Raw genomic sequence first — 12,045 nt, forward strand, 5'->3', positions numbered from 1 at the left:
CAATTTGCGTTTTGTGCTTCCTGATCACTTAAAAATATTAATATATAGTAATATATTTATCACTATCCATCTTTGTTTCACTTACTAATGTAAAATATTAGGATTGGATATTTTAATCTATATGCATGGAGGACAGCATATTACCTGTTTCAATAATAAAATATATTTTTATGTTAAAAGAAAATATATTTCTGTACTTTTTTTCTTGAATAAATTGCTACTTGTGAAAGCCAAGACAGTCACTGTCTGGGGACTCTGAATATTCTGATCAGAACACTAGAAAATAATAAGGTATTTTTAGACAAAACTGTGCCACTCAGTGTTGCTCAAGCTATGATTCCATATTTTAGCTCTTCAAGAAACAGATATTCAGAAAACCAAGTGAGAAGAAATTTGGACATAAATTATTGAAGCCTTTGCTGCACCCATTCAAATATCATTGTCTTTTAATATATGCACAATTACTTTAGATAAGGTAAAAATGGGTGGGAAATATGATTCCCTCCTTTTAGTTCAACATTTTCCCCCCTAAAAGGCCACTTGCAGAAATCTGTTTTTATTGCTGGGTAGTAATCAAGGAATGTCCCACTTAAGTTTTTAGAGACTATCTTCACCTCTCCAATTGTACTTTAATCTATATTAATTCCTGGACAGAATTTTAAAAGTATAAAAAGACCCTCTTTCAGCCTGAAAACAGTTTACATTTGCAGTAAATTCCTCCGTGTTAGACCACTTCCTTTTTTTACAACTCCTAGGCAAAGTGACTTTGTCTTAGCTTGTCATTTATTAAAATTCATCAGTTGATGTAGGAAGTCCGCTTGCATACATCCGTCACTACCTTAGTAAAGACTCTTACTGGAAATAAATGCACTTTTTTTCCACGCAGATAAATCAGACTTCTTCCTTGCAGCTCAAGGTGGGCGACCAGATCGGTTGCATAATAGATGTTGGGAAGCTCGCTGGCAGGAAGCCTTAAGAGGCAAGCAGCTATCTCAATTTTTCTCACTTAATCTTGGCTTCACGTCAGAAGCTGTGCAGCAGTGCAGTAGAATAGGGCCTGGCAAAACCTTTGCGAGCAAAGCGCCTTTTGTGCTGGGACTGTGGCTCGCTACCGACGCCTCGGCGGTTTCCAAGGCTGGGCTTCCTATTGATTTTCCTCCTCCTTTGCTTTCCCAGGCTCGCGCGGCCGGACATTGTGGGTGTGCGTGCTGGATTTCTCCCGGATGCTTCCCGACTAACATGGATGTCCCACCATCCCTTGCAGTGGAAGGTTGCTCCTTGGCGCAGTGAGTGAAGAACATGCAGTGATTGCTAATGGGTTTGGGAAGCGGAGACTCCTTTCTCTGTCTGTGACCATGCCGTGATCGTGTCTGCGGCCACCACTCGACGCATCCTCATTCCTACCCGAACCGGGAGCCTAACGCTAGATCGGGGAAGTGGGTGCCGCGCGTGTGGACACAGAAACACCATGAAGATTATTTCCCCGATTCTAAGTAATCCAGTCTTCAGGCGCACCATTAAACTCCTGCTGTGCTTACTGTGGATTGGATATTCTCAAGGAACCACGCATGTATTAAGATTTGGTAAGATTCCCCATCCCTCTCCACCGCCTGGTATCTGGCTCAGAGGCAGCCGGATGTAAACAGGCGTGTTCGCTCCTCTAGGCGGGTGGGTTCCGTGCATTTCGACCCCAGGGTTTGAAAAGACCCACTGTGCTTTTCATTTCTTTTCTCCCCACCCCACCCCTTTACTGAAAAAAAAAAAAATTAGCCGCGGGAGGATGAAGTGAGTGTCAGTGTGTGGTAGTGGTGGCTGCGTTGCGTCCCCATGGTAGCCAGTCTCAGAGACGGTAATGACGCTGGGGGTACGGCCACCGCCTCTGCTCCCTCCTGTCTCCCCGGGAGCCTCCCGGCTTGGCCCGCTGCTCCTTCCCCAAGAACGTGCGCGCTGGGACTACACGCCTCTCAGATGGCCCGGCCAATGAGTTAATATCTGGTAACTCTTTGGCAAGTTGGCGTCTGTCCGCTTCCGCCTGGGACCTGGGCAGGTCCGCAAGTGAAAGGCGCTAACCGTTTTGATTTGTCATCAGAGAGCCTTTTCGGTTCATTCTACCGGTTTTTCCATCCCTGGTGCCTTTATGGGTACGCGGAGCTTTTAAAGATATTGTTGTAAGGCTGAAGGCTCTACTTAACAAGGGGAGGCTGCTGTTTGAGAGAAATAGCATCGTGAGGGAGAGTTTTTGTTTGTTTTAAACTTGTGAGTCCTCCTCTCACAGGTTTCTCACTGAGCGTCCTGGACTAATAATACATGATGGCCAGTGGTGACTGGGGCGGAGGGAGTCTGTGTATGGGAGTCTAAGTCTGCATCTTTATTTCAGTTGTAGCATGATTAAAAAAAGCCGAGGTGGCCGTTCTATATGAGGGGAACCCATTGCTTTCCTAAGGAATCAGGTTTCCTTGGGGCTCGAAGGAATCTAAACATGAGACTCAGGTGGAAACGCTGGTCAGAAGATTTGCTTGGAGGAAATGAAGCGTGGGCAACGCTCAGCCGCTTTCGATGGCCAATGGAGTTTCAGTAGAACTAGTCAGGGAAAGTTCCCTTAAGTAGATAAGAGCCAGAGAGGAGAAAGCCAGCAGGGTAAACGCTCCCACTGTGGGTGCCTCCTTTGACAGTTCGAGTGGATTTAGACCAAAGAGTGCAGGAAACCGTATAATCCTGAGTATATGTCTTTGAGATAAAAGCAGATACATTAAGTCACTCAGTCAAATTTAAATCGAAGAGTGATTGCCTGTACTTCCTATTATGTCAGCAACATCTTCTCTCTTGCCTTTTTCCAATATGCTTTTTCTATAATGATAAAATTCATCATCTATCTCAGGCTTTGTGGAACCAGGGTAGGAATTCTTTCACATACTGAAAAAGGGAACCCTACCTTCCCTCCCCCACCAACACATAGACACACCTGGAGTCCAGAAGACTGGTAATGACAAGAAAAGACAATGAGTTATAACTGGATTCCTGCTGTAGTAGTTTTCCTGCTTTTTTCATGCCTTTAGATGGTACTTAAGCACGTTGCTCTTAGCAACAAGCGTCCACAGGAATGCTTGTTTCTTTGGATGAGATTAAACAGGTCCCTGTATTGCTGGAAATGTGTGTGTGTGTTCAGCTGTTCTGCTTCAAGCATGGTAAGTGCTCCAGTTTGGTAGTTTTGCCCAATATTTTGAGTAGTACAACCTACTTATTTGGAATACTGAGGTGTCTTCTGAAGTGTGTTTGTGAATGAGTGTGTCTTAATGCGTTTGAGGACTGGGTGGGGAAAAAAAAGAAGTCTGGGAGCCGGAAGACTGCCACCAGTACTCTAAAGATTTAATTATTGCTGCTCTGGTCTTGCAGCATAATATGTGCTGAATCATTAGATTGTTACATTCGCTGATCATTTCATATCTTCATATTAAAAATCTTGGCGACTGTAGCAGTGTGTAGCAGCTTTCCAAAAGAGCTGACACACACACAAGAATAAATTTTCCTAGACCAGTGCTTACTAAGAATGTCTTTAAGAAATGGGGGAGTAGGCAGACACCTTCCCACCTGTGCCTTGCTACCTTAAACCAACAGCCCAGTTTCTAGATAACTTGTTATTTTCTCCATTAACTTCGAACATATTCCACGTGGAGATCCATTTTCTCTGATTTCTGACCTGAGCTGTGGTGAAGGACTGTATACATGATAATCTTTGGAACATTTACCTGTTGGGGATGTTTTGATGCAATGGCAGGAGTTTTATTTTCTTCTGGGAAAAACATGTTTTGAGTGGGGTGGAGATTGGTTGCGCCCATATGAGCCACTCTTGAGAAAGGTTATTTTCAACTTCAGCTGAAAAGGCGAACCAGAGTCTCATCCCAGGCCCAGTGCCTTGGACGGGAAGGGGTTGGAATCGCTGGTGAAGCAGCTGCCCCTGGGGTGCGGGTGAGACCCGCCGCCTCTACTAAGGAGGTGGCATCCAGTCCCTTCCCCACCGACCCCGGTGTGGCTGGCCTGTGCCAGCCGCCGGGCGCCTCTGCGGCGGCGCTATGGCAACCGCGGGGCCCCGCGCGGCGGCCGCCCCATCCCCGAGCCCTCTTCCCGTAGGTGGTGGCAAACCACCTTTACGGGCTCTCTGCTGGCCTTCCCCCTGCTCCCGCTAGTGCTGTGGCTTGAGCCTGCGTCCTCCTACCAACGAGTGTGGATCGGGGAGCAGCCTAGGGTGCTGACACTTGCCGAGTCCCTCGCCACCCCCGCCCATCTTCCGAGTGCTCAATCTCTCTGTCTCTCTCTCTCTCTCTCTCTCTCTCTCTGTCTCTCTCTCTCTCTCTCTCTCTCTCTGTCTCTCTCACACACACACACACACACACACACGCACACACGCGCGCGCGCGCAGACAAATGCACTCTAGCGAAGCAAGTCTAACACTTTGGCACAATGACTCCTCTCTGGTCCCCAGGAAAACTTCCTGCAGTCGCTTCCGCGAGCGCCTGTGTCCTGGCGCCCCCTCCCATCCTGCCTGGCCTCGGGGCTGCCCACTAGGGCCTGCAACTCCGAAGCCGCTTTGTAAACACCTTCTAGAGAAAGTCCCCCGAGCGCCGACCCCAGGGAGCTTTCCCGAAGCTTCCAGGCAGCCTGGGGAGATGGGGGAGCGACCTGAGGGTCAGCCAAGGGTCAGCTCCTCGCCCGCAGGCGGGCGGCGCCGCGCCGTGGGTGGGTCGTGTCAGTTTCCCCGCCTTTGATCTTGGCTTGGCCCAGATTGGCTTCTCCAGGGCGACCACCCAGCGGGCGCGTTGTCGGGGGACACGGTGGATCTTGGACACTTAGAGGGTCAGTTTCCCCGCTGCAGGTCAGGTCAGAAGTCCTGGGGTCGTGGTTTTCAGGCACGGAGCCTGCGACGCCCCCCGCGGGGCTTCTCGGGTGCGCTCCAGCCCGGCAGCCCGCGGCGCCGAGCAATGTAAATGAGGCACCTTTGTTTCCCCGCAGCTGCGGCCCGGCCCTGCTAGCGGCTGGACGGGCGAAGGCGCAAGCCCCAATTCCAAGGTCTCCCAGCACCACAGTGGCTCCGAGGTACTTGAACGTTTCTTTTGTTACTTTAGCCACCCTTCTCTTCTCGCTCGACCTCTGCTCCTGGGAAAGCGTGGGAAGGGGTAGAAGCCAGCTCCGGGCGGGGCTCCACGCGGGGCTAGCAGTCCGTCTCGGAGTTTGGGGGTTGGGCGGCTTTGGCATCTTCTTTAAGGAATCGCTTCCCAAGCCACCACTTGTTTACGATCTTCGAGATCGGGTTTTCCAAATTCCTTATCTGAAATGGCAGTTAGAATGCCAAGAGCGAAGACAGGAACCCAAACTTTCTCCCAAACTCGTGGGCAGCTTCTCCAAGACAGTCCTTTCAGAGGAGCTGAGATTGTGGTAGGCCACTCATTCCCTTCAGATGTTTCGACCTAGCTTTTCTCTTCGGCGTTACAGTAGGACGCCTTTTTTAAAAGGCTTCCCAGGCGAGGTCTACCCCCAGACGCGCTCGGACCTCCTTGGCACTGTGCGCTGGCTCCATGACACAGCGCTTAGCCACCTCCCTGCGCACATGCCAAAGGTGAAGGCCACCAGCTCAGGGCCAGCCCAGATTATAAAACCCACAGAGTGAGAGGGAATGGAAAGTGTTCCTATGGAAATCCCCCTATTTGTTGGCTATCCCATGTGCTCCCAGATAGAATCATTAGTAGCAGATGTGCTACAATATCGAGGAGTGTGAATGAATTGGCTGGGCTTAGAAGCTGCCACTCTCTACAAGATCTTTGGAAGAGATTTTTCTTCTTTAGGTGAGGTGGGCGGGAGGGGGGGAGCGGCTTTACAGCTGGAAGCTGGAAAAGTGGCTCTTGGGAGGTGGGGATGGGGGAGTAATAGAGGCTACTGTCTGAAACAGATAAAGCCCGAACACCTGCTCAGCTGAGCTCTGGAAAGCAGGGGAGGGAAATCTTTCCAAGAATCATCAAAACAACGGCCACGCTGAAAAAAAAAAAAAAAAGAAAAGAAAAGGAAAAAAAGAAAAAGAATCTGATCTGTTTTTTTCACGTAAGTTCTCACTTATTCTTAAAGCTTCAAAGAATAACTCTGATGTGATCCATCAACGGAGGCACACTCGTTTCAGAAAATGACTTAAAAATGATCTTTTTGTCCTCTAGAAATAGCACCTCTTCTCCACCAAGACACATGGGACTCAACATGTTTTCTGGCTGTGTGAGGTTGTCTTTAAGAAGTGAACAAGGGTTTATATGTCAGTAGACATTTCTTCAGATAGACACCTTTTGCTTTTTAGCTTAATTCAAGTGATCACTGCAGTGTGTTCAGTTCTGAATTCTCAAATGACACTGTTTCAACATTTACTCAGCACAGGAAAGTTAATGTGAATTGCTCCCACACAAAGGAGGAACATAACATAAACCAAACACAGGATGTATCATTGGTTATCAGAGCCTTTTCAAGTCTATTGACCATTAAATAAAGGGTTGCCTATGATAATGATGACATAATCTTTGATTTTCTTTTAATTATCAAAATTTCTGATAAATGTCTTGCTCTTTTGTGGTAGAAATTCAAGTGAGAGGGATTTATTTTCTCTTTCTGTTCTTAGGATTTTACTGTGTTATTGTAGCTCCAATTCCATTGATTCCCTGGAAATTGTTGATGTCCACTTTTACACATCAGAGTAGAAAGTAGTTGTCTGTCTTTCAACTGTAATAGCCTTAAGGCTTTAATCTACTGCATCCATAATACCTGGGGTTTGCAGGAGATCTGAAGTTTTCCTCCGTAGGATGGTCTAAAGTATTGAAATGGAATTGTTGATTGTTTTGCATTTGGGTGGTGAAGCTTTGTCTTCTGTGGACTTTCAATTTGTAATCCAGTTATCAAGGTACTAGAAGTGCTTAAAATGAATCTTAAACCCTAAATCTTAGCATGAAAGGTAAGGTCAGAATCCCCTGAAAGAGAAGGAAGTAGGTGCACATCATCATTATTGATTGGTCTAGATTAAACACTGAAGAGGGAGATTTCAATCTGATAACGTCATAGGGCTTCCTGTTTTTCTTTGCTGCTTCTGCTGACAATTTTGTAAGATAATTAAATTGCCTGATTGAAGTCACGGTGGTCATGCGGCGATAAAGACCATTTGGATTTAATGGAATTTAAAACAACAGAGCACTGAACACAACTCTTACCGATCAAGAATTTTAATGGCCCATTCCCTGTGCTGACTAAATAGAATGCCCTTAACAAGTTTAATCGAAAGGGCAAGGCAGATTAGCACTATATAGTCTTTATGGTTGAAGATTGGGGAATTAAAATTATCGCTTTAAAAGACTCATTAATGCATTATCAATGTAGGTTAAATAAACTTTCTTTAGACCTTCACCATATACTGTGAACTTAGGTTGAGGACCAAGTTTAAATAAGGAAATATTTTTAAGAGCTCACTTCATAAATGGAATTATATACCTTTCTTATTTCAAAAACAAAAGACGTGTAAAATTCTTTGAGAGGATCCAGGGTATTGAGGGTAAGTGTTGATGACAAATCCTTTCTTTTCAGTAACTGAAAAGAACAAATTTGACTTTTCTTTAAAAGTTTTGTTTTTGGCAATTTTTTCTTATAAGCAATGCTTATCTGTACTAGAGAAACCTCAAAAATAATTTCAAAAAATGTGCGTCTACAGTTTCAGTAGAGTCATAGGTATCTGACTTAGGATCTATGCTGTCTTTTTAATCCCGCCCTTGTTTTTCCTTAATGAAACTTATCCATTCAGGTTACCATACTTCAGTGCATTCAGGTTCCTTCTGCCCCTGGAAAAAGGGCAATTCTTTGCTTCACATTGAGAACACAGTTAATGTTCTCATTTTCACATGGTGAAAGCCAAGCTTCAGTCTCTTATGGGATTGTTCCTTCCAACTGCTTCTTGCCTTGTGAAATTGTCCTCTCAAAGTTGTCTGTTCCTTTGATTATTCTAAAAAAACACCCAAACCCAAGTTTTTATATAAAAAATCTCTCCAATTTTGATTGTACATAATTTAAAAATTGTTTAAAAAAATTCCAAGTTGACCAAACCGAAAGCACTCAGCTGGTTAGGAGGGAGCCTCAGAGTCACCAGTTTTCACCCTCCTGCCCACCCCACGTCCCCACTCCTCATTGATCCCTGAACAAGTAGGCTTATTTGTCTCTTGCCTCACACCATTAGGGCCAAACGTTTTATACTGTTATGTTTTCAAAGTGACAATTAGCTTATCAGATAAAACTAATATGGTAAAACTGAATGGGAGGTTAGAGAAGACCCTTAAGATCTTTCTGCAAAATTTTTTATTTTCCATTTTATTTTTATATTTGGGCTTTGAAGCTCTTCTTCATTTACCACAGCATTCAAATATAGCATTTTCCTATCGATTGACTTGAATCCTTCGTTTCCTTAATTAAAAACTAAGCATTCTTTTAATAGAGACAGGTCACTGGACAGCAGAGCTATGTGTAAAGATCTGAAAGGGTCTGGGGACGTTGTGGCTTTCAGATGTTTTTCCCACGGATACATGTAATTCTATCAGTCTTTCTTTTTGGTTTAGCATTTGCCCTCTTCCGGGGCCTTGTTTTAAGACAAGTATATTCTGAAAGGGAGAGCACATAGTCCCTAGACTGTAAAGTTAGGATAAGTTTATTAGATCAGTCGATTCTGTCTGTGATAGAGATGCTCAGATATAAAAGAGAATTCCAGGTACTGAGGGAGTGCTGAGTGATTAGCACTGATGTGAAGGGGAGGCTGAAAAAAGAGGGAAGCCAAATGCTGTTTGATACAGTCTTTTCTAGCTTTACTGCCAGACATTTCAATGCGTTGTAAATTGATCTTTTTGCTTGTATTAGTCCAAGTCTTTGAGCATATGTGATGATTTGAAATCAGATGTCAATGATATTCTTACATTGACATATCTCCTCCCAATCAAAAGGATCTTTAAATACTTTTCACACCCTTTTAAATCAACAAGATACTTTTCCATCATTGAAGGAAAGCAAGTGTTTGAAAGGTGTTGCCTCTAATTCCCACTTCTATCTCCAGCTCTGCCTCACTCTGAGTCCTTGACCTATCACATTGGGAATATTGCTCAGCTAAAATGATCAAATAAGCAACGCAAATATCAAAGAAGTGTTCTGCTTCAGTATCATCATAGGCATTTAGTTTATTTTATGTTGTCTTTTTAATCCTGCTCATCTTTCTACCAACGAAAGCCTCCATATTGTGTTGTTTATTATACCTTTTAGTGCATTCACGCCCCTCCTTGCCCAGAAGAAATGAAATGAAAACTCTTTCAAGATGAAGGAAAACTATCGAATCATGTAATATGTGAGCCAAAGGGACCTTTAGAGATCAAGTCTAGTATCCTAGGTTTAGATATGAGTTGCCAAGAGCAGTTAAATCTCTTTTTCTGGTCACAGCTAGTTAGTGTCAGATTTTAGACCAAAACATGAATATCCTGACTGCTGGTTGAGTGATGTTTTTCAGTGAATTATGCTATTTTTCCAGGGTAGCCTCTGATTCTCTGTGCTTTGCATCAATTTTAGGAAGAGTCAGTGGTTCTGGTAGCTTCCCCTAGACATTTGCCTCCTTTGTTTCTTCCACCTTTTCTTTCATAGAACATTATTCCATAGGTTATCCCTTTTCTTTGTCGCCTTTGTCTGTAGCCCCTACCATCCCCCTCTCCCATGCCTGCCAGAGTATTCTTCTCCCTGTGTCCAGAATTTTGACCACATCCATTTATTCAGCAAATAGTAATTGAATACATATTGTGTGCCAGGCAAATACAGTTCTAAGACCCAGATTCTGACCTCAAGGAGTTTGTAATCCAATTAAAGAGAAAAGACATATTAAAGTACAAATTGAGTAGTGCAGAAAATATATACAATGTTGTTTAAAGGAGATTATTGTGGGTTTGCATTTTTATAGGTGAGATTAGACTCCGGCTAGGACCTGTAAAAAAGAAAAAAAATGTGTGATAGGGAAGAAGACGGAAATATATCATTGGCAGAAGACTCAGAACAAGAAAAGGAATTTAGGCAGAAGTTAAGAAGGTGAGCTTTGGGATAGGGAATGGACCGGCCCTATCAGAGGATAGTTAAGGCCTTGCTTTTTCAGAGCTTTAATATTTAGGTTATAGGGTTTCCTCTCCTGTTTGTCACCCCCTAGAAAGCAACTGAAAGTGAAAGGATGGGCTTGACTTGGGCTGCAGCAAGCAGTCAAGTGGTTTCTCAGTCTGCTGCTTACATTTGATAGTGAATAAGTGGATCAAGTCTTTTCTCTGTGTTATTGAAATGGAAGCAAAGGACCCACCCTTGTCCTTGATCATTGAAACCTTTAAAAAGTTCTTGGTCTGGAATCACGGATACTTCTTTTTTTCAGATTTTTAAAAACACTTTTTTTTTTAGAGAAGTTTTAGATTCACAGCAAAATTTGAGCAGAAGGTATAGAGACTTCCCATATACCCCTTCACCTAAACAGACAGCAGCCTCCCTGACTATCAAGTGGTATATTTGTTACAATTGGTAAACCTACATTGACACATCAGTATCACTCAAAGTCCATAGTTTACACTGGGATCCACTCTGGGTGTGCATTCCGTGGGTTCTGCTAGTAGATGATGGCATGTATCTACCATATGGAGTATCATACGGAGTTACACTGTCCTAAAAATCCTGTGTGCTCTACCTCCCCCTCCTTACCTCCCTGCCCCCCACCCCCACCCCCCGCCACCCCACAACCACAGATCCGTCCACTCTCTCCACAGTTTTGCCTTTTCCAGAATGTTATATACGTGGAATCATACAGTGTATAGACTTTATAAGTCGGCTTCTTTAGCTTAGTAATAGGTATTTAAGGTTTCTCTGTGTTCCTCCATGACTTCATGGTTCATTTCTTTTTACCAGTAAGTAATATGGAATCACGATACTTCTTAAGTGAAATTCTTAAGTGAAATAAAGGAATATCTTTTTAACACATGGCCAGATCAAATGATTAAGCAAGGAAAAGTTTTCAGTTTATCTAAAGGAGAATGCATTGGAAGACTATTTAAAAGTACCCTTAGCTTCCTTGAGGGATATAGTATATTGCCTGTAAGGCATTCTCAATTTTTGTCTAATTCCAAGAGAGTTCCATTACCTGAAACTATATATATATATATATATATACACACACACACACACATATATGTATGTATATATATATAATAATTGTATCATTTTATATAATATATAATAAAATTATTTCAAATCAGAATTTAAAATTAAATTAAAATTAAAAACAATTTTAGTAGAATGAATTCATTGTAGTGATATTTTCTAATTCTGTATGCACTCAGGACCCCAGATCTGTATAAGCTAGGAATTTTACTCTTGACTTTGTCATCTAGTGGCTGTAAATTAGGAAAAATAATTAAATCTCATTAGGTCTTGATGTCTATTTCTGTATAATGGGCATTACTTGTTATCTAACTTCCAAGGATAATGTTGGAATTAATAGGAAAATGCATAGAACTCTGGGCTTATTGGTAGAAAAGGACTTTGGGGATTGAAGGTGTAGTTGTTCATTTACTGTGTATGTGTAGAGCAAGGTCAAATTTGTTATCACTTGTGTATATTTCATTCAGCTTCTTAAAATGTGCATAAACATTTTCAATAGTCTTTTCTAAACTGTTCTTGAATAGACTTCCTTGGATTGCACCTGAAGCGATTATGAACATGTTGAAAAGGATTATTGACTAATAGAACAAACTTTCTTCTGAGTTGGTAGTTTGACAGAAGAGCAAGTCCATAGTTTCCTTCTCTGTATATCAGGAATTTAATTGGCATTATCAAATATCCACAATATAAGTAAGAAACATATCACAACTAAAAGCCAAAATAATAAGCAAAGAAATCATGCTAAGTCTGGTGGTTTAAGATTTTTCACTTTTTCACAACGGCATAGTCTTTCTAATTTATGTTTAAAAACATTTTCTGAAA

General features: G+C 42.8%; 1 protein-coding gene across 2 annotated transcripts in view; it reads left to right on the forward strand.

Annotated features, from left to right (window-relative positions):
* Positions 1–1,468: 1,468 nt before the first annotated feature.
* The window catches only part of GRIK2 (glutamate ionotropic receptor kainate type subunit 2), a gene marked incomplete at both ends in the record, with an annotated part of 636,473 nt that continues 625,896 nt past the window's right edge, over positions 1,469–12,045 (forward strand). For both annotated transcript variants that reach the window (XM_082668692.1, XM_082668693.1), the window contains one exon: positions 1,469–1,583. In XM_082668692.1, the coding sequence (XP_082524818.1) occupies positions 1,469–1,583 (115 nt within the window). The remainder of the gene's footprint in view (positions 1,584–12,045) is intronic.

Source organism: Grampus griseus (assembly GCF_964374135.1).
Source record: "Grampus griseus genome assembly, chromosome: 13".
Lineage (NCBI taxonomy): Eukaryota > Metazoa > Chordata > Mammalia > Artiodactyla > Delphinidae > Grampus > Grampus griseus.